Source organism: Carettochelys insculpta, chromosome 22 (assembly GCF_033958435.1).
Source record: "Carettochelys insculpta isolate YL-2023 chromosome 22, ASM3395843v1, whole genome shotgun sequence".
Classification (NCBI taxonomy): Eukaryota; Metazoa; Chordata; order Testudines; family Carettochelyidae; genus Carettochelys; species Carettochelys insculpta.
The window spans coordinates 8,558,569-8,580,966 of record NC_134158.1 but is presented as its reverse complement, the minus strand read 5'-3'; the positions used below and the strand labels follow the sequence as shown (position 1 = coordinate 8,580,966).

At 54.1% G+C, this 22,398-nt stretch overlaps 2 protein-coding genes across 2 annotated transcripts; both read right to left on the bottom strand.

The window, feature by feature from the left end:
• Window positions 1-1,597: 1,597 nt before the first annotated feature.
• LOC142024673 (uncharacterized) lies at window positions 1,598-9,553 on the bottom strand. Its single transcript, XM_075016825.1, has 2 exons — window positions 9,544-9,553; window positions 1,598-4,468 (listed from the first exon to the last, which is right to left on the bottom strand). The coding sequence occupies exons 1-2, from the start codon at window positions 9,551-9,553 to the stop codon at window positions 2,199-2,201; spliced, it is 2,280 nt and encodes a 759-aa protein (XP_074872926.1). The 3' UTR covers window positions 1,598-2,198.
• A 3,365-nt stretch (window positions 9,554-12,918) lies between these two features.
• LOC142024964 (uncharacterized) lies at window positions 12,919-19,354 on the bottom strand. Its single transcript, XM_075017356.1, has 4 exons — window positions 19,284-19,354; window positions 18,869-18,944; window positions 16,436-16,947; window positions 12,919-13,501 (listed from the first exon to the last, which is right to left on the bottom strand). Exons 3-4 carry the CDS (start codon window positions 16,917-16,919, stop codon window positions 13,062-13,064), a joined length of 924 nt encoding a protein of 307 aa, XP_074873457.1. The 5' UTR covers window positions 16,920-16,947; window positions 18,869-18,944; window positions 19,284-19,354; the 3' UTR covers window positions 12,919-13,061.
• Window positions 19,355-22,398: the final 3,044 nt, after the last annotated feature.

Below are 22,398 nucleotides of genomic sequence, written 5' to 3'. Positions count from 1 at the left end.
GAGTTACTATTTCGGGATACCTCAGCATCCCAAAATAGCTCGCAGTGTAAACATAACCGGATGGGACAGCTGCGAGCTGCTCTGAGAGGATGCTGCCTTCCCAAGGGTGGGAGGGAGACGGTGAATTCTGGAAAAAGGGCTGCTAGGAGCAGGGTTCCAGGACTGTAAGCGTATGTCTGCCCAGCGGCGTTATTTCAAAATCAGCTATTCCAGAATAACTTATTTTGAAATAAAGCTGCGACATGCAAAACGCCTTTGGAATAGCACTGAGCTGGTTCCATATGCACCGTCTGCACACCTAGAGGCTCTTTTGAAACAGGGCCATCGACAGCACGATGGCTTATTTCAAAATAGGCACCAGACAGTAAACCCTTGAAATGCGCAATTTTGGGCGATAATTAACTCGCATTAACGTGAGTTAAGCGCAACTCAAAATCCCTCTCTCCCCGGCCCTGTCTCATTCCCTGCGGCTGCGGTTCAACCCCCCCTGCAGCTCCCCTCACCACCCACACGTAGCTCTGGCTCAGCTCCCACCCCTTGTGTGTGGCTCTGCCTCAACCCTCCCGGCCCTGGTTCAAACCCCGCTGCCGGCTCACCGCTCCCACGCGTGGCTCTGGTTTAACCCCCTCCTTCTCAGTTCAAACCTCCTACATCCCATCACAGCACTGGCCCTGTGCCAGGCCCTGGTTCAACTCCACCTTCTGCAGCCCTAACCCCTCCCAGGCTTAAGTCCCCTACTTGCCTTCCACAGTCCCAACTCACCGCCAGGCTTAACCCTTCCCAGCTGTGGCTCCCCAGCCCCGTGACTTACCTTGCAAAAGAAGCTGCAGGTGCTCCTGCTGCTTCCCTGGAGTTCTGCCAGAAAAAAAAAAAAAGCTGTCCCCAACTTATGCAAAATTACAGTTACAGGACGGCATGTGGGAACGGAACCCTCTTGTAAATCGAGGGTTTACTGTATTTCCTTTCCACACAACCCTCATCTTCATATAACTATTTCCAAATAGGCGCTATTCCTAGGCCACATCTACACTTGCATTCCTCTTTCGAAAGAGGCATGCAAATGAGGGAAACTGAAAATGCAAATGAGGCGCTGATTTACATATATCCTGCTTCCGTTGCATAATCTTTTTGGAAGAGAGTCTTTCCAAAGAAAAAGCTGTGTAGACAGGATTTTTTTGAAAATAAACCCCACCTTTGAAAGAATCCTTCTTCCAATTTTGTTTCAGGAAGAACGGTTCTTTCGAAGTTAGGATTTATCTTCGCGCGAGATATGTAAATCAGTGCCTCATTTGCATTTCGATTTCCCTCATTTACATTCCCCTTTTGAAAGAGGACTGCAAGCGTAGACATGGTGGCATGAGGTTTCCTAATTTTGAAATAAGCCAGCCGCTATTTTGAAATAATTTCTAACTTATTTCGAAGTAGCAGTTGCATTGTGTTGACACACGTAGTATTTCAAAATACCGTTAGCTCTTCCCTTTCCAGCGGTCTACTATCAGGAATGCTCACATAACCGTCATTTTAACCATAAGGCCATTTTAGTGATGTTTTCCATAAGTACAGCAGAGCGGCAGTAAATACAAATAAATACAGCAAATCCAGTATGTTTACAGTGACCAATATGACCATTGATGGCAAACAAAGTTCTCTGCCTACATTTCCTTTTGCTTCTGAATATCTCATCTTGTTTTTCTTTAGCGTCACACATTGCAAGGCATACCTCTTTATTATCCAGAATACTTGAGGATCTGGCAACTCCTGGTCCAGGGGCTGCCAGATATGAAAAAGTTTATTGCAGCATCTCCTAGTTCAGAATAACTTTGTTGCGTAGAGCTACGCTAACCCTTCCCGTCCTCACCAGGCATGGGTCATCTCTGAGTCACTCTTATTAGTCGTCACAGTGGAAGTAATTGGCTTGATGCAGCATGAGGGAGACTTTGCCTACATATATAGAAAAATTTTCTAGTGCTTAAGGGGAAGGAGGTTGTTACTAATATAGAACTAGAAGGGACCTTAAGAAGCCACCAGATCTGTTTCCTGCAGGACCTATCACCACCCCATAGAGGTTCTTGAAGGGGCCCCTCAAGGACTGAGCTCACAACCATGACCAATACTCGAACCACTGAGCTACTTCCTCCCCCTGACTCAGGGGAGATTGTTACGACTGTATTGGCCCAAACCCTAACAGGGCTGGGTTGCTACACCACATGCGTCCCTTGGTGGGCCAGGAGGCGGGAGCTGGTGCTGAAGGTTTTCCCGCAGTGGGTGCATTTGTAAGGCTTCTCGGGTAGGTGTGATCGCTGGTGGACCACCAGGTGGGAACTCTGGCTGAAGCTCCTCCCACACTGGGAGCACTGGTAGGGCCTCTCTCCCGTGTGGGTCCGCCTGTGCTTAATGAGGTCCGAGCGCCGGGCAAAACTCCTCTGGCAATCCACGCACTGGTGGGGCCTGCCCTCCACGTGAGCCTTCTGGTGGGCGGCCAGGGCCGGGCGGGTTCCAAAGCCAACACCACAGTCAGGGCAGGGGTAGGTTTGCTCCTCACTGTGGGTCCTCTGGTGGGTGAGGAGGTTGGAGCGCTGGCTAAAGCGCCTCCCGCACTCGGCGCAGTGGAAGGGCCGTTCTCCGGTGTGGGCCCGCTGGTGGGCGTGGAGGTTGGAGCTCTGGGCAAAGCCCTTCCCACAGTGGGAGCACTGGTAGGGTTTCTCGCCCGTGTGTATCCTCCGGTGTTTGACCAGCACCGAGCTGTCCCGGAAGCTCCGCCCACAGTCGGGGCAGCGGTAGGCTTTCTCCCCCGTGTGGGTCCGGCGGTGCACGATCAGCGTGGAGCTGGTGTTGAAGCGCCGCTGGCAGACGGCGCAGGGGTAGGGGCGCTCCCCGGTGTGGGTCCGCTGGTGCTTGATCAAGTTCGAGCTCTGGCTGAAGCTCGCCCCACACTCGGCGCACCGGAAGGGCTTCGCGGCCGGGTGGCGCGCGAGGACGGAACTCGTGGCAGCGCCCCCCTTGCGGCCCGCCAGCTCTAGGTTCTGGCCCGTATCGGCGCGTGGGATGGATTCGCCCGTTGAGCGGGATCTCGGACATGCCGGGAGGTGGGTGCCGATGGGTGGAGGGCTTTGCTGAGCGCTACCGCACGGAGAGAAATCCCCCGTCGGGGTTTTTGGAGAGGGGGCTGGGCTCCCCGTGGCTTCGTCCACTGGGTCAGCTCCCTTCTGTACGTCGCTGAGCGGCTGAGACTTCTCCTTCCGGCGCGCATCGAGCTCGGCGCTGGCATGGAAGCTCTGCCCAGAGTCGGCACACAGATGGAGCTGCTCAACCGGTTGTGTTTCCTCAGCGCCGGTCTCTGCCGAGTTCTGGTCGACGCCTCCCCCGCTCAGGGGCCCTTTACCGGACTCATCTTCCTGGTGGACCACAGGCGTGGCACGCACCCCGCCTTCCCATTGCTTTCTCTCCTGGTGGAGTCTCTTATGGGTGATCAGATGGGAACTCTGGCTGAAGTTCTTCCCACAGCTGGAACACCGGAAGGGTCTCTCCCCCGTGTGAACCCGGCGGTGCTTGTTGAGGTCCGAGCGGCGCGTGAAAGCCCGCTGGCAGTCCGGACATTCGTAGGGTTTCTCTCCCGTGTGGGTCCTCTGGTGGGTGACCAGGGCAGAGCGGCTGGGGAAACTCTTCTCGCAGTCGGTACATTTGAAAGGCCGCTCACCCGCGTGGCTGCGCCGGTGGGTCAGGAGCTGGGCGCCGGTGCTGAAGCCTTCCCCGCAGTCGGGGCAGAGGTGGGTTTTCTCCTCCAGGTGGGTCCTCTGGTGGGAGATGAGGTTGGACTGTTGGCTGAAGGCCCGGCCGCACTCGTGGCAGCGGTAGGGTCGCTCGCCGGTGTGGACCCGCCGGTGGGCGCTCAGGTTGGAGCTGGTGCTGAAGCGTTTCCCGCACTCGGCGCAGCGGTAGGGCCGTTCCCCCGTGTGGACCCGCTGGTGGGCGTGGAGGTTGGAGCTCTGGCTGAAGCCCTTCCCGCAGTGGGAGCACTTGTAGGGCTTCTCGCCCGTGTGGGTCCGCCAGTGTTTGATCAGAACCGAGCCTTCGCTGAAGCTCCGTCCACAGTCGGGGCAGCGGTAGGACTTCTCCCCCGTGTGGGTGCGGCGGTGCACAATAAGGGCCGAGCTGGTGTTGAAGCTTTTCCCGCAGCTAGCACATTTGTAGGGCCTCTCGCCTGTGTGCAGCCGCTGGTGCGTCAGGAGGTTGGAGCTCTGGGAAAAACTCCGGCCACACACGTTACATTTGTAGGGTTTCTCAGCTGTGGCGGCCTGGCTGGTGTCCAGGGGCCGCTTGAGATCTTTCTGAGGGCAGGCGGGTTTATCCTCGGGCTCGGGGTCAGACCCGCACCTGGCGCTCCCCCGCGGAGAAGCCACTCTGCTGCATCTTCTCGAGAAAGCTCGGCGGGGTCCTGTCTCCTCATTTGCGTCTTCCAGCCCGTCAGCTGCCGGGATAAAGAGAGAGAAGCTGGGGGTGAGTCATTCTCCCGACTGGAAAGAAAGGGAACTTCAGCCATCGGGGCTGGGGAAACTCGATAAGGTGGAGAACCAGACACCAAATCATAGAATCGTAAGACAGGACACGGAGCAACGGGCTTAAACTGCAGTGAGGGAGGTTGAGGTTGGACATTGGGAAAAACTCCCTGTCAGGGGGGTTAAACACTGAAATAAATTACCTAGGGAGGTGGTGGAATCTCCATCGCTGGAGATGTTTAAGAGGAGGTTAGATAGACACCACTGGAGATATTTAGGAGCAGGTCAGATAGACACCACTGGAGATATTTAAGAGCAGGTCAGATGGACACCACTGGAGATATTTAAGAGCAGGTTAGATAGACACCACTGGAGATATTTAGGAGCAGGTCAGATGGACACCACTGGAGATATTTAAGAGCAGGTTAGATAGACACCACTGGAGATATTTAGGAGCAGGTCAGATGGACACCACTGGAGATATTTAGGAGCAGGTCAGATAGACACCACTGGAGATATTTAAGAGCAGGTTAGATAGACACCACTGGAGATATTTAGGAGCAGGTCAGATAGACACCACTGGAGATATTTAAGAGCAGGTTAGATAGATGGACCATCAGGGATGGTCTAGATGGTGTTTGGACCTGCCGTGAGGGCAGGGGACTGAACCTGATGACCTCTCAAGGTCCCTTTCGGTTCTAGTGTTCTATGAATCCATGATTCTACATCAGTGGCTTCTGAAACGGCAGACCAGGGACCATTAATGCCAAGGGAGGCTGTGGAATCTCCACCACTGAAGAGCAGGTTAGATAGACGTCTATCAGGGATGGTTTAGACCAGGGGGTCTTAACCTTCACTGCAGCCTGCACCCCTTTGGTTCTGAGAATACGTTCTTGCACCCCCTTATCAAAAAGCAATAATGGAGATGCTGGAGCCGATACAGTTTTAATGCATATTAAACATATGTAAAATAGTTTTTATGTTATTAAAAAATGTATAAGGTTAATAAATACATAGGTTTGAGGAAACAAAGTCATTGTACTTATGTGCCTGTCCTGAATTTGTATTTTTGATGACTTGTCTTCCAAAAAAAATCTGGCATGTCTCGCACCCCCAGAAAGGGTATCACGCACTCCCAGGGGGGCACGAACCCCAGCTAAAGAACCACTGGTCTTGATGGTGGTTGGCCCTGCCATGAGGGCAGGGGACTGGACTCGATGACCCCTCGAGGTCCCTTCCTGTTCTAGTGCTCTGTGGTTCTATGATGGAATCCTATAATCCTAAGACTGGAAGGGACTTCAGGAGGTCATCTGGCCCAGCCCCTTGTCTAAAGCAGGACCAACCCCAACCAAGTCATCCCAGCCAGGGCTTGGTCAAGCTGGGACTGAAAAACCTCCAGGGATGGAGATTCCACCGCCCCTCTAGGTAACGCATTCCAGTGCTTCACCACCCTCCCGGGGAAATAGTTTTTCCTAATATCCAACCTACACCTCCCTCTCTGTAATTTGAGACCACTGCTCCTTGTTCTGCCATCCATCACCACTGAGAACAGTGTCTCTCCATCTTCTTTAGAGCCCCCTTTCAGGAAGCTGAAGGCTGCTATGGAATCCCGAAAACCACAAATCCCCACAGATACCCAGTTCCCAGCACATCCTCAAAGTATCAGGCTCCGTACCGGGATCACGGAGCGGAAGGAAGCGGCCTGTGCTATTTGGGTGGCCAGACGCAATCAACACTGTTTAACCTGTGGATTGAAATCAGCGAGCCCTGTAAATTTTTCCATCCCTGTGTGGAAAAAATTCTCTTATGGGCACCAAGGTTCAGAGAAGGGCAACACAAAGGGGGAGCTGGGATGGGAAGCCATTTGGAGAAAGATTAAAAAGACTGGAAGAAGTCCTGTGGTACTTTATAGACTAACAGATATTTTGGAGCATCAGCTTTCGTGGGCAAAGACCTGCTTCAACAAGCAGGTAAGTCCAAAGACTTGGTTTCATCAAACCTATGTATTCATTAATATTGCACATTTTTATGACATACAATGATTTTGCATATATTTAATATGCTTTTGAAAGTGGATAGGTGCCCCCAGCTCCCTTTTTCCTTTTTGATAAGGGCTGCGAGAACATATTTTCAAAACCGAAGGGGTGCAGGCTGCAGTAAAGGTTAAGAACCCCTGGTCCAGACAGTCCCTGGTAGGTGTCTATCTAACCCGCTTTTAATTGTCTCCAGTCTCATCGTGTCTTGGTAGAGCACCCAGATCTCATCTACGGCCTTTAGGCCCTACCCTCGGGGTCAGCGACCTTTCCGGGGCGGAGTGCCAAAATTTGACTTCCAAGTCCCAGTCCAAGGGCTGGTGATACTTTTCAAAGTCACTAAGGCTCTGGCTACACCCCCTAGTTATTGCCAGCTGAGCTGTCACCTGTCCTACACACACGCTGGTTTGATATAATTTTGAAACGGCCGGTGCATTCCTCCAGAATTGGTAACCCTCAAAGGCAGAGGAGTCACGCTGATTTGGAAAGTGCAATTTGGAAATCGGCGCTCCGGAGACACAGAATAGCGCTCTTTTGCAATATGCCATAATGGGCTCCGATGACATTATTTCTAAATAGCTGGGTGCCATTTCAAAAGGTATTTTGTGTGAGGCCGGGTTCTTTTGAAATAAGATATTTCAGCATGGCTGTTTGGAAATATTTTGAAACAGGGCTGCAGCGTAGCCATGGCCTCATAGGCCGACTTATAACAGCTTCATTAATCACTAAATGAAGAGGTAGAGATTTACCGTTCAGGTGACGGTTGGTAGAACGAGCCGATCGCTTGTTAATCCACAGGCTGCATGGCTTTGAGCAAGCTCCCTGCTGCATTGTAGGGGTGGGACGGAGCTGAGCTCCCACTTGGCACACCGATGAAACTCTGCTCCTGTGCTCTCCTTGGCACCGGTGCTGGGGTTGGTTGACCCCTGTGCCGCCCAATATAAATAATAGAATCACAGAACACTAGAACTGGAACGGACCCGGAGAGGTCATTGCATCCGGTCCCCTGCCCTCTTGGCAGGACCACAGAACCTAGTTTCATAGACATAGATCCTAAGGTGAGACGAGACCTCTGTGATAATCTCTGATCCATAGAACACAAGCTGCGAGAACACCCCGAGAATATTTCGTCTTTGCACTACGAAGTCTCTTTCAGATAAGCATCCAACCTTGATTTCAAAATCACCAGAGACAGATAATCCACAATACTCCTTGGGCAACTCTTCCAGTTACGAATTACCCGTATTACTACAGGTTGAACCTCTCTTGGCCGGTTGTCTTGGGACCTGACTGGTGCCAGACAAAAGAATTGGCCAGATGACGGAGGTTAATATTCTCTAGCACATTACTAACACTTCCACTGTTGACTGGACTCTTAGAAGAGTACCAGAGAGGTGGCCGGGTTAGTCTGTACTCCAACAAAACAAAGCAGCGGAAATGTAGCTCTTTAAAGACTAACAAAATGATTTATTCGGTGATGAGCTTTGGTGGGACGGACCCACTTTTATTGCAACGCTTATTTCTTTTTGGTCCTCTGTACTTACAAATGTCAGTCTGTATGGGAAATGAAATTGATCTGAAGCAGTGGGTCTGTCCCACGAAAGCTCGTGACCGAATAAATCACTTTGTTAGTCTTGAAAGGGTTACATTTCTGCTGCTTCATTTTGTTGGGCTCTTAGAAGACATTTAGGGATAAAAACAAGAAGTCCTGGAGCACCTTATAGAGCAAAGCTGATGCTCTAAAATATCTGTTAGTCTATAACGTGCCTCAGGACAACAGATATTTTGGAGCACCAGCTCTTGTGTGTAAGGTGTGTGACAAGGTCAGGCTGGGAGCGGGTGAGAACAAGAGGGAAAAGCAGCGCAGGCAAACAAGCAGAGTGGGAGAAGCTGGGGGAGAAGCCGCATTGGGGCCGGCTGGTCCCACTTAAGCCTACTTTTCAAAGGACACTTTGCCTAGTAAGTGAGAGGGAGAGGAGAGGAGGGCTTGGCTGCAAGGGGCTAACGCCCTGCCCAGGACGCCCTGAGATTCGCTGTAAGGCCAAGCAGGCTGATCACACAGGAGGAGCCAAACCAGGAGGCAGAACGTATTCCTGGTGCTGCCGCCACTACCTGGAGGAGGTACGGGGGGGAGGAATCATCTGGGGAAGTGGCCCAGGGAAGAGCTGTGGTGTTCATAACAAGGGGAGCCCTCCCCCACCATTAGCAGCCACACCGGGGGCCTGGGCCGGAACCCAGAACGAATGGGTTGGGCCTGGGTTCCCCCCAGATCACCATCTCCCCCAGCCTCGGGTCTCTGGAAGGGCAGCGGTGTCCTGGCCGTGGGATAGTGGGCCAAACAGAGGCCCGGAGCCCGGGAGCAGACTAACTCGGTTACCTCTCTAATATTTAGGGGGTAAATTACAGCTCAACAACAGCCCCAAACACCGAGAGCCAGAACTGGTGGCTGGAAACAAACTTTAGAGGACTGCGGGAAACCTGGCCACACCCATGAAAAGCGGTCGCCTGTCTCCCGATTACAGAGGCTGCCAGAGGAGGGAGGTCCAGATTAGAGAGGCTCAACCCCTGATAAGTAAATAAATAGCCGCGAAGTTCCAGGAAAAGGAGAACGAGGCCAGCAAATGAGCTCCACTTGCTGCAGAGAAACGAAGGGTAAGGGACATTTAAGGATTCATCATCATTATATCCAAACCTCTGGGTGCCTGGCTAGAGCCGACAGAACGTTGTTCGGCGAAAGAAAGAATTCGCTGGCTATTCTGTCCAGCCTCTTTATTTGCAGCCAGGCTCAGGGTTCTGGTGGGAGGAGCAGGCTGGTTTTTGAATGATTTCAGCTGGCCACACACAGGCCCTGCCGTCCACCACCGATCAGGGCACCCTGCTCCAAGAGCAGCTACTTGGGGGACCAGGCTGCTACAGGCTCAGCTGCTGTCCTTGACTTACTGCAGGGATCCCTGACTTCCCTCCCTGAGCCTTTTGCCCGCTGCATCTCCCCGCCTGCCCTTCCCAGCCCTTACCTGGATTCATACCGAGGTGGCCCTGAGCCCAAGCAGCCAGGGGTACCCGGGGAGCAGCCCCAGCCAACCAGAGATGCTTGTCTGATGCACCCCGAGTCGCAGAGCCTGCATCCCAGGTGCCTTTTGTGTGTGCATCCCAGATGCACCGTGGGAAATGTAGTCCCCACTCAGAGGTGCTGGCTCTAGGAGGGGTGGGGTGGGGTGGGGGTGCTGAAGCACCCCCCATTGAAGGGGTGCTATTCTATAGAGGGTTTCCAGTTAGGGTCAACAGCTCCCCCCCCCGCCCCACATAAAGAAATTGCTCCAGCCCCCCAGTCTGCATTGCAAGGCACAGAAAAGCCACACACCCACTGGTGCAAAAGTCCTGACAAAGAGGCAGAGAACCCTGGGAAGTGTAGTTCCCCTCGCCCTGCAGGCTTGGGCAAGAGCCCTTACCACCGCAAGGCCTTCTGGGAGGTGTAGTCCATTCCCAGGGGCGGAGCCTGGCTGTTGCATGGCAGGGTGTTATGGGAAATGTAGGCTGGGAAGGGAATTGTGGGGGGCAGGCCTGAGAGGGTTTTGGTTGTGATGGGCTGGAGAAGAGGGGGCCTGGGGAGGCAGCCCAGCTTCCAGAGAGCAAGCCAGCCCTGCAGGGTAGCAAAGGGAGGACTCCCTTGCCTGCTAGTGAACTCACCGTTCGTGAGTTCACCATTAGCGAATCCATTTCGGGTACCCACTCTTAAGTGCCTGAAAGAACCTGGTTAAGAGAAGGACGTGGCCCAGCCTTTCTCTGGAGCCCACAAGGCTGCACAAAAGACAGACAGACAGACACACACACAACACATCACAGTTACTGCTTAAGCTACTCCTTTAAGTCACTTAACCAGACAGAGGCCAAGGACAGATTCTGTTCCCTCTGGAGGCCACAATGATGCATGACAGACAGACAGAGACACACACACACACACACACACACACAAATCCGTCGTTGCAATCTTAAGCATGGCCCTTTAAGTCACTCAACCAGCCAGATGCCAAGGGTAGCTTCTCTGCTCTCTGGAGACCACAACGCTGCATGAAACACACACACAGCTCCCCACATAAACACAAACGCACAACTACAATTTAAAGCATGGTCCTGAAGGGGACACACGCACAATTGCAATCTTATGCCTGGCCCTTTAAGTCCCTCAGCCAGCCAGAGACCAAGGGTAGCTTCTCTTCTCTCTGGAGACCACAACGCTGTATCACACACGCGCGCCTCCCCACACATACACAAACCCACAGCTACCATCTTAAGCGTGGTCCTTTGTCACTCAGCCAGCCAGATGCCAAGTATCACTTCCCTGCTCTCTGGAGACCACAATGCTGCTTGAAAGACGCCCACCCACACACAAACTCACAATTGCTGCTTGAAAGACACACACACAACTCCCCACACTTTCACAAACCCACAACTACAATTTAAAGCCTGGTCCTCACACACACAACTCCCCACACATGCACAAACCCACAACTGCAATTTAAAGCATGGTCCTCACACACACACACACAATTGCATGGCTCTTTAAGTCCCTCAGCCAGCTGGAGGCCGAGGATACCTTCTCTTCTCCTTGGCCTCCAGAACCTCGACAAAAGGTCATATCCCTGGACAGGGCTGTGACGGGGGAGCCTATTCTTCGCAGAGGCCAACAAACATCTCTGAAGAGGAAGGTTGTGATGTCGCAGCTGCCCGGCTGGGCTCCTTGCATTTAAATATAGCCTGTAAATACCTCCAAGCCACCAACCCCTCTTGGCGTCTCTCTGGGCACCTGTCTGTTTCCTTTACATCAGCGGTAGGGGCCAGTGTGGGATACACATCAGACTGACACAGTCCTTGGTTCTGCCATGAAGACGGGACTGGACTCCAGGACCCTTGGGGGTCCCTTCTGGGCCTGATGTTCTACAATGCCCCCTCTAAAACCGGAGCCATGGCCCGGCTCCCTCAGGTTAGGTGCCTAGTGGTTAGAGCAGTGGGCTGGGCACCAGGAGGACCTGGGTCTGAGGCCCTCACCCTTGGGATTAGCCCGCCGCTGGGGTGGGAGTGTAGCCCACTGGTTAAGCAGTCCTGGGTGTCATCCCCCCTTCCAAGCAAGTGCAGTAGTACGTAGCCTAGCAGTTACAGCTTTCTTCAAGCACCCTGGTATACACCAGGAAAGCGTTCTGTAGCGTAGCTTACCCTACCCCCCTGCGTATCACAACAGGGTGAACACCCAGATGGCTGCAGATGCTGCCCAGAAAAACTGGACCACCCATAATTTCTTCTCCTTGGTCATTCAAAAGCCAGTCCAAGATCGTGCAGTGCCTCGAGGTCAGAGTGACCAACGTTAATTACCAGCGTGGGCACAGACGGCGTAGGAGATGGGGCTGAATCAGTACGGACCTTATGACACCCCGCCCAAAACAGCCTTTTCCCCTGATCTCATGTGCCACTGCCTCACAGCCTGGGCTGCACAGCAGAGTGAAAACACAACCCCCCGTCAGTCAAATTTCCTGCATGATGCGGGGGAGCCAGGAAACTGAGGCAGACGCCAGTTGCCGCCTGGTTCCCAGCTCCCGTCCAGGCTGGGAGGACCAGGGGCAGCTTCTCCCCCACACAAGCACCCAGGAGCGGCCTCCGCCAGCCCAAAATAGCTTCCCCACCCTTGCTGTAGGAAGAATGCGGCAGACCTCATTTATCCTTGTAGCCAAGAAGGCTCATGGCGCATTGGGAGGAGCATTTCCAGCAGATCTAGAGAAGTGATTGTTCCCCTTTGTCTGGCACTGGGGAGGCCACCTCTGGAGTACGGGGTCCAGTTCTGGGCCCCCCCCGCATAGAAAGGATGTGGAGGCATTGGAGAGGGTCCAGTGGAGGGCAACCAAAATGATTTGGGGGCTGGAGCACAGGACCTATGAGGAGAGGCTGAGGGATTTGGCCTTATTTAGTCTGCAGAAGAGAGAAGTGGGGGGTGATCCGATAGCAGCCTTCAACTCCCTGCAGTGGGGCTCTAAAGAGGATGGAGAGAGGCTGCTCTCAGTGGTGACGGACGGCAGAACGAGGAGCAATGGGCTGAAGTTACAGAGGGGGAGGTGAAGGTTGGATAGTAGGAAGAACTCTTTCCCCAGCAGGGTGGTGAGGCACTGGAATGTGTTACCTAGAGAGGTGGTAGAACCTCCATCCCTGCAGGTTTTCAAGTCCTGGCTTGACCAAGCCCTGGCTGGGATGATTTAGTTGGGGTTGATCCTGCTTGAAGCAGGGGACTGGACTCAATGACCTCCTGAGGTCCCTTCCAGTCCTTGGAGTCTGCACCTCTCCTCTTCGGTGCCTCAGTTTCCCTCCTCCTCCCCTTTGAAGTCACACAGGTGAGTTCGTTTTCACGAAATGGACTTTTATTGCACACCGAGACAGGGAAGAAAAAAAAAAACAAACCCCCCACGCCAACCTTCAACCCAGGGAAGACAATCCGGAGGGGGGGACACACCATTCTCCTGGCTGTTTGAAGGCACCCGGGCTCGGCCTGTCACACGTCCGTGTAGGGCCGGCGGTGGTTACGGGCAGCTTCCCCCGGGGCGGAGCGGAAAGGGGGCTGCTGCGTAGAGCCCCTGCGCCAAGGGGAATGAGCTTGAGGGAGGGCCAGATAGTCAGGCGCCGTCTGGAGGGGCTGCAGAGGGAGCCGGGACTTGAAGTGTTTCTCCGCAAGGTCGAGCAGACACCTCAGAATGGCCGTCTGCTCCCTCAGCAGCCCCAGCACCTCCTGCTGGGTGCTGCGCTCATTCCCCTCGGCTCGCGACCGGTCTGGTTTTTCTGGGGTCCTCCACACCCTCGGCTCGGCGCCCCCGGCCCCCGGGGCGTTGGTTCGCTCGTCTGGCGCCTCGTTGCGCGGCCGCTTGGCCCCTCGTCTGGTCTGGAACAGCCCCCCGGCCGCCAGGGGGGAGGATGAGAAGACGGCCGTGCTCCTGGCTGTAAAAACGGGAGAGGCGCAAGGGCAAAACAAAGAAAAACACATTGTCAGTGCAAACCCAGACCCAGGGCACAGCTGCTGCTTAAAAATCACTTCCTTGAACCCGGGCCTGCCGACATGGAGGGGAAGTGGGGATAAATGCACAGGGAGCTGGAGTTTCAAAGGGATCTGGAGGTTCTGGTGGCCTCAGGGCAGGCTTCCCACTAGTTTTGTGCATGTGTGAGGAATAAATTTTGTTGTCTGCACCGAGGCATAAGCCGATGTGCACCAGCTGCCAGCTCCGGGCATGCTGCTGATCAACGGGGCAGCCACCCAAGAGCTCAGCTAACAGACAACACTGCCCTCGACCTCTTTGAAAAGCTACAGAAGCCCCTCTGCACACAGCTTGGAAGACTGGGAGGCAGGGCCCAGCAACCAGCTCTGGGAGGCACGGACGGCTCACATCTCTCAGCCCCGCCCGTTTTGCTGGAGTCTCCGCCCCTTTTACCCAAGGGCCCACCCCCTTGCCAGGGCACAGAGCAGGGTTCCCCCCACACCTTGCCCCTGGGCCTGCGATGGCTGTTGCCCCCCCCCCACGTAAATCCTCACAAACATAGGTCAGAACATTCTCATTCTGGCAAGGCAGAGTTCATTGAACCAACACCGTGAGTACGGCCTGGGGGCAGGAGCGCTGTGGCCTCTGCCTGAGAGTACAGGGGGTGCAGAAGCGGGGAGGGGAAACACAGGCCCCTGCCACTGATGCTCCCTCTAATCTTTTCCAGCCACCTGTGTTGCTTTTTTGTTTTTGTTTTTGCACCCATGTGCAGAATAAATTTTTTTCAGCTGCACCGAGGCCGGCACGAATGCGCACCACCAGCAGAAGCAAACCCTAGCGGTGAACTCTCTCCTGAGTGGCTGCTCCAGCAGAGATCACTGCCTGCCACCCAAATTACATCCGGGTTAAAGAGCAGGGGGCCATGGCCCCGAATTCACACGCCCCCTTCCCCATTGCGTGTCTGGGTTCTGGTGTCACATCCCTCACAAAGCAGGGAGAGGGAAGCGACCAGGCACTGGTGTTTGCAGTTCGAGCAAGTGAATGACTATTAGCACCACCTCCCATGGGCGACCTTAGCTAATTATCCCCAGGAACTTGGTCCAGAAAGGGAACAACCACTGGTGTCTGGGTACCGACGGCTCCTCATGCTGCCACATGGTGGTGGGAACCTGCTGGCCAAAGGGGCGTGGGGGAGCGTCTTGCGGCGGTGGAAGAGAGAAGACAGCTCACTCCAGAAATGCAACCTCCCTCCAGGCAAGTTTCTTGGGGATCATGGCAGACTAGACCTGGAAGGGACCTCAAGAGGTCACGACGTCCAGCCCCCAGCCCCCAGCCCCACCAGGCAGGACCCGGCCCCTTCTAGATCCCTGGCATCCAACCAGCTCTGAAGCGAACTAGCCACGTTATTCTGAAACACACATTGATTGTTCAAGAGGACTAGCCACACTCCACTGGTCGAAGAGACACATGTGGCTGGCGTGTTGGACACCCTGGATCTAGACCAGGTGTTTGTCCAACCTGCTCTTAAATATCTCCAGTGATGGAGATTCCACAACCTCCCCAGGCAATTTATTCCAGTGTTTGACCACCCTGACAACGGGGAAGTTTTTCCTAATGTCCAACCTAAAACTCCCTTGCTGCGGTTTAAGTCCATTGCTCCTTGTCCTGTCCTCAGAGGCCAAGGAGAACAATTTTTCTCCCTCCTCCTCATAACCCTCTTTGAGATACTTGAAAACCGCTGTCACGTCCCCTCCCACCCTTCTCTTTCCTAAACTAAACAAGCCCAGTTCTTTCGGCCTTCCCTCACCGCTCATGTTCTCTAGACCCTTCATCATCCTTGTTGCTCTTCTCTGGACCTTCTCCAATTTCTCCACCTCTTTCCTGAAACGTGGTGCCCAGAACTGGACGCAAGACTCCAACGGAGGCCTACCCGAGCGCAGAGAAGAGCAGAAGAACGACCTCCGATGTCTCTGGTTAATGCATCCCAGAATCGGGTTGGTTTTTTTCTTTTTTCTTTTTTTTTTTTGCAGTGGTGTCACCCTATTGACTCCTATTTCGCCTGTGGTCCACTCTGAACTTCCTAGATCCCCTTCCGCAGCGCTCCTTCCTAGGGCGTCACTTCCCAGATTTACGGGAAGGATTCCGGTGACATTCCCGGGGGGAAAAAAATCTCGCCACAGGGCACCCTCTGCTCAGCTGGTCTGCACGCTGAGAAGCATAAAGTAGCACTGCAACTATCCAATCGCACAGAGCCTAACACCCTTGCCCCGCCCCTTCCCTGAGGCCACACCCCATCTCAGAAGCCACGTCCCCACCCACTCCACCACCTCCCCCCTCTTCTGAGGTTGGCTCTCCGTTACCCTCATCCATTTCACCATGCTGGGGCGGGGGCTTGGGATGCTACGGGGGGGTGGGGGTCCGGGCTGAGGGGTCTGGCAATGGGAGGGGCAGTGGCAAAAGGATTCAGGCTGAGATTCAGGGCGCAGGCTCCGCCTCTCGTGTTTACCGCAGGTGGCAGTAGGACGCAGCAATCAGCAGCTCCGAGGCGGCCAATTGGCTCTGCGCCCTCACAGGCACCGCCCCCGACGCTCCCATTGGCCACGGTTGCCCACTCCTGGCCAATGGGAGCTGCAGAGGCGGCGCTGGGGGCCGTGTGTGGCGCCAACTGCCCCCCACAGCTAGAGCCCACAAGGATGTGCTGGCCACTTCTGGGGATGGAGGCGGGGAGCCTGTCTTAGCTGCACCAGCCTTTGAGCAGCCTGCCTAGCCTCTGGGGGGTTGAGCCTGAGTCAGGGAGACGCCTGGCCAAACCAGGAGTGGGGCCAACCCTGGAGAGAGCCTCTCCTGGCGTTAATGAGGACCTGTGACCCCCTCACCCCCCCCCAGCGCCAACGCTCACCAGAAGTTCCCTCCTCAGCGTCCCGCTCCGGGCCTACGAACCGCTCCTGACTCTCCAGGACAATGGCTCTGCCGCCGGCCTGCCTCCCGTTCTCCTCCTCTTCCTCGTCCGGCAGCTCCTCCTTACAGCCCGTGGGGACCCAGCTCTCCGAGGGCGTGCTCCAGGCCGGGGGCGGGCTATTCCCAAGGATGGCGTGCAGCTCCTTGTAGAAGCGGCAGGTCTGAGGCGCCACCCCAGGGTGGCCTTGGGATGCCCTAGCCTTCTGGTAGGCCTGGCGCAGCTCCTTGGCTTTGGAGCGACACTGCTGGATGTCCCGGTGGTAGCCCTTCTCCACCATGCCCTGTGAGATCTTCTCGTAGACGTCCACGTTTCGCAGGCGGGATCGGAGCTGGGCCTGCACAGAGTCCTTGCCCCACAGTTCCAGGAGAGCCAAGACCTCCTGCGTGCTCCAGTCAGGGGCACGCTTGGGACGCGGGCCCAGCATGCTCCGCTGGTCGGGTGAGCCTTGCGCGCTGGAGAGAGAGAGAGGAGAAAAACCGGGGTCAGGTCTCGCCCAGCGTTCCCTCTAACTTTTCCCATCCACGTGCGAAATAGAAGAACAGAAGAACGACCACACTGGGGCAGATCAAAGGTCCACCTTGCCCAGTGGCCTGTCTTCAAACAGACGCCAAGGCCAGGTGCCCCAAAGGGAGCGAACAGAACAGGGAGTCATCGACTGACCCATCTCGTCACGCATGCACAGTCTCTGACAAAGAGGCGAGGGCCACCATCCCTACCCATCCTGGGTCATGGCCATAGATGGACCTAACCTGCATGAATTTATCCAGGTCCTTTTGAACCTTGTTAAAGATCTCCAGCACACCTTTTGGCCAGACAGTCTGTGGAACTCCTATGTGAAGACGTATTTCCTTGTATTTGTTTTAAACAAATGACTATTTAAAAGAATTACTCCTACTCATTTCATTAGGTGACCTCTAGTTCTCGTGTTAGGGGAACGAGCCAGTAACTTTTCCTTATTCGCTTTGGCTGTGGCTACAGAGCAGGCTTATTTCGAAATAAGCTACTCCCCCAAGAGATTTTTCCAGCATAGCTCATTTCGAAATAATGCTGCTAGACACAAAATGCATTTTGAAACAGCACTTGGCTTTTTTGAAGCAGAGCATCTCTGCACCATAGACATGCATTTCAAACAGAGCCGGGTCTTAACAATCTCTAGGGATGGAGATTCCACCACCTCTCTAGGTAACACGTTCCAGGGCTTCACCACCCGCCCGGGGAAATAGTTTTTCCTAATATCCAACCTACACCTCCCTCTCTGTAACTTGAGACCATTGTTCCTTGTTCTGTCGTGTCACCACTGAGAACAGCCTCTCTCCAGCCTCTTTAGAGCCCCCCTGCAGGAAGTTGAAGGCTGCTATTAAACCACCCCTCAGTCTTCTCTTCTGCAAACTAAATAAGCCCAAATCCCTCAGCCTCTCCCCATAGGTCATGTGTTCCAGCCCCTTAATCATTTTCATTGCCCTTCGCTGGATCCTCGCCAATGCACCCACATCCTTTCTATCCTGGGGGGCCCAGAACTGGACGCAATACTCCAGATGTGGCCTCACCAGTGCTGAGTAGAGGGGAAAAATAACTTCTCTAGACCTGCTGGAAATGCTCCTCCCAATGCACCCCGATGTGCCGCTCGCACAAGGGCACGCTGTTGGCTACGGTTACGTTACGGCGATCCGTCAACAGAAGTCACTGTCGGAAGAGATCTCCTGACAAAACTTCTGCTGACAGATCAGGTCCACACACAAAACGCAACTGAATAGCACCCGGCTCTGTCAACAGAGCAGCTGGCCTGCCCGTCTGCTCTCTCGGGAAACCAGGCAGCCGGAAGTACAGCCCACAGGCTGCCCATTGTTCTGGACTCCCTGTCTGTCGAGAGAGGGGTCCCCACGGCTGTTTTATTGACAGAACCTGTCGACAGCAGCCTTATGCCGAAGGGCACAGAGGCGGAAGGGCTGAGTTTTGTCAAGAAGCCGTCAACAAAGGCCCTTTTCTTTGTGGAGGTTCCACCAGGGTTTTGTCGGGAAAATTCGCGAGCTGTTGATTTCCAGCCAGCCTCTCATCTTCTGTAATCCCCAGGTCCTTTTCTGCTGCACTGCTCCTTAGCCAGCCGGTCCCCAGCCTGGAACAATGTTTGGGATTCTTCTTCTCTGCCCTGGTCGAACCTCATCCGAGGAACCCAGGGTGTGGGTCCTGGAGCCTGGATGTCTCGCATGTGGGGCTGGGATCAGAGCCCAAGGCACAGGGCCGTCAAGGGGGATGACTGTACATCTCATGCTCCTAATTCCCGGGCAGCATATGATCCCAAAGAAATACAGACACCACCCACCCTGACAGACACGCACCCCCACAGCCCTGTGAATAACAATGCCGGGCACCTACCAGTTCCTCCTCTCTGCAGTCCCAAAAGCTTCTCCCTGTCGTCCTTCGGCGCCTGTTGCCGAGGCTGGATTTGTTCCTAGGGAAAGAGACAGGGATGTGTGCGCGGCGGGGGTTAATTTTCTTTTCCTTTAAAGCCGGAGGAGCCAGGCTCCTCCCTCCCTCCCTGCCGCAAAGATTTCGCTTCCCAGATAATTTCACCCAGAAGCAGCCCTGAGCGCTTTCCCGGCCATGTTAACCCAGCAGTGTGATTTCAAAATAACTCGGCTGTGCAGACCGATCCTCTGGCGGGTTTGGAAACCGGCCCCACGCCCTGTGCAAACAGCCCCGATTTGGAAACAGCTCTTACGAAAGAGGAGCTATTTCCCGTCCAATGTGCTCTTTTGAAACAGGCCAACGGCTATTTCGAAATTATTACCAAGTGCGGCTGCGTCATGCAGAGCAGGGGAGGCCCACCAGCGAGGGGCGAAGAACCAAAATAGCTGTGGATGGAGTGCAGTGAGCCACGCATGATGTATTTATTTTTAACCGGCTATACATAGAGGCAGATAAAAATAAATATAGAATACGTGGCTCTGTGCCCTCCCCCAGAGCCAGGCACCCCCAGCTCCCTGCTCTAACCTAACACCCCCCGATGCCTGGGAGTGCCGCCAAGGCTTGACAGCTATGGGGCGGCCACCTCTGCAATGGAGCCTGTTTCGAATTTGAGCTGCTGGACGTGCTACAAACAGGGGCCAGCCCCGGTGTCCGCAGCCCCATCTCAAAATAAACGCTGGACCGCCCAGCACGAGGCTTACCAATTTTGAGCTCTTGGGTATTTTAAGCTATTCCTTATTCGCTTCGGGCGTGGCCACCCAGCAGCCTTATTTCGAAATAAGCTACTCCGGAAGAGACTTTTCCAAACTAGCTCATTTCGAAATACCGCTGCTCGACACAAAGCGCAGCTCGAAATAGTGCTTGGCTCTCTCGAAGCAGAGCGTCTACACCCCCCCAGTCGCGCGTCGCAAAACAGAGCCAGGCCTTGGAAATCTGCTGCGATTTCGAAGCAGCGCTTGCGTCGTGCGGACGCCAGGATCGGTCTCGCAAAGAGCTTCGCTGTACAGACCTACCCCACGAGAACAACAAGAAGTCCTGGGACACCTTCTAGGCTACCAGATAGTTAGATATATAAAAGCAACGAGGGGTCCTGGGGGACCTTATAGAATAACAGAAATGCACGAGCATAAGATTTCATGGGCAAAACCTCCTAAGGTCCCTTTCTGTTCTATGAAGTGGGTATCTCCCTATATTTTCAGACAAGGGAACAGCGAGGTCAGTGGCTTGAGCATTGACCTCTCAAACTCAGGGACGTGAGCTCCGTCTTTGGCCACGAAAGCTCACGCTCGTGCATTTCTGTTAAGCTACAAGGTGACCCAGGACCCCTTGTTGCTTTTGCAGATCCGGACAAACACGGCTACCCCTCTGATACTAGATATATCAAGGTGCACCAGGACTCCTTGTTCTTGAAGATACAGGCCTACCCTACGGCTGGGTTCAAAAGAGCCCCTATGCCCGCTCTAATATGGGGGTACACATCTTGCGGAGATGGGAGGAACCTGGGGAGGTCATTGAACCCAGTCTGCCCCTCTCTTAGCAGGGCCAAGCACCACCTCTTTTTGTAATTTATTTGTGCAAGACCCCTAACTGGGTCCCTCCACAATTGAACTCACAGGCCTCAGTTTAGCAGCTGAGCTATCCCTCCTGCAGCTACCCCCAGCTTGGGCCCCATTCCCCTCCCCTCCCCCAGGGCCAGGCGCCCTCCCAGCCTACACAGCCCCCGTTTCGAAATAGGCCTCGCCTGCCATGCAGTGAGGTTTACCGATTTTGAAACGAGCCCAACACTTTTTCACAACGATTTCAACAGAGCGGCTGCGTCACGCAGACGCTTGCAAAGTTATTTCGAAACAGCAGCTGTTATTTCAAAATAACTTTGCTGCCTAGACACACCTGCTGCAAGCTCAGGAAGAGATCTCTCTCCTCCCCCCGCAGCCCCCGCCATAGCTCTCCTCCTGCGGTGCTGGCAGAACAGCCGGGGGCAGGGTCGATGCAAAAATACTTCATTAATTAGTGCTGAGGTTGAGGGCCAAAGATCTGTCACTTCAGAGACAAACGCTGAAGACCGCAAGGGGCAACCTACGGAGGTGGTGGAATCTCCATCGCTGGAGATATTTAAGAGCGGGTTAGACAGACATCTATCAGGGATAGTCAAGATGGTACTTGGTCCTGCCATGAGGGCAGGGGGCTGGAGTCGATGACCTCTCAAGGTCTCTTCCCATTCGTGTTCTCTGATTCGATGACTGGGAAGCCCTCGCTGCCCGCAGGGTCCCTAGAGAGATGGGATAGCTCAGTGGTTTGACCATGGGCCTACTCAACCCAGGACACTGCGTCCAGTCCTGGCAGGAGCCATCTGAAAACTTTTATTTGGGGAGGGATAGCTCAGGGCTTAGCGCATCAGGCTGCTAAACCCAGGGCTGTGAGATCAATCCTCATAAGAGGCCAATTTAGGGATCACGGCAATTAAATATCAGGGATGGTGCTTAGTCCTGTCCTGCAGGCTGGAGACCAGATGGCCTCCTGAGGTCCCCTTCTGTTCTATGAAATGGGTATCTCCATATATTTTCAGACAAGGGGGCAGCTTGGTCAGTGGCTTGAGCACTGACCTCTCGAACTCAGGGATGTGAGCTCAGTCTTTGAGGGAGCCATTTAAACATTTTTAAAGGAGGAGGGAATGGCTCAGTGGTTAGAGCGTTGGCTTGCCAAATCCAGTGTTGAGCACTCAATCCCTGAGGGGGCCATTTAGGGATCTGGGGTAAATACATTAAAAAACAGCTAGACCTGTCAGGGATGGTGATAGGTCCTGCTGTGACCCCACGTGATGGGACGGATGACACCTGAAGGTCTCTTCCAGCTCTAGGAGATAAGTATGTCACCATATATATATTTTTTTTTTAATTTTTGGGGTGGGCCCCACATCACAACCCTCTGAAGGAGCAGCCAGCTCTTACGGTCTGCGTTGTTCACACTCAACAACACAACTTGCTTCACACACACGTCCCTCGAGTAACACCAGTCCAGACAACACTGGACAAAAACCAGCAGAAGCTGGCAACCCCGCAGTTTGGACAAGGGTAAACACAACAGCTCGTTCTTGATTCTGGAGCGGGATGGAGAGAGAAACCGAGGCATCCGTGAAATATAAAAATCAAAAAATACAAAAGGGGGGGAACCCTGGTAGGCCTCAAGTTACCCACCACTGTCCTAAGCGGATCATTGCAACTAACCAATAACGACCAAGAACGTGACAGAAAATAGGAAGCCCGGGTGAAACCAGAAAGGAACTACCATCTTGGGAAATTCCCAAGTCAGGGGCCAGGTTCTGAGAGCTCTGGCCTCTGTGAAGTCAGATTTCGGGGGCGGGGGAAAAAAACTCACTCTTGCAGCAAAACAAATCAAGCAGTCCTGTAGCACCTTAAAGACTAACAATATTATTGATT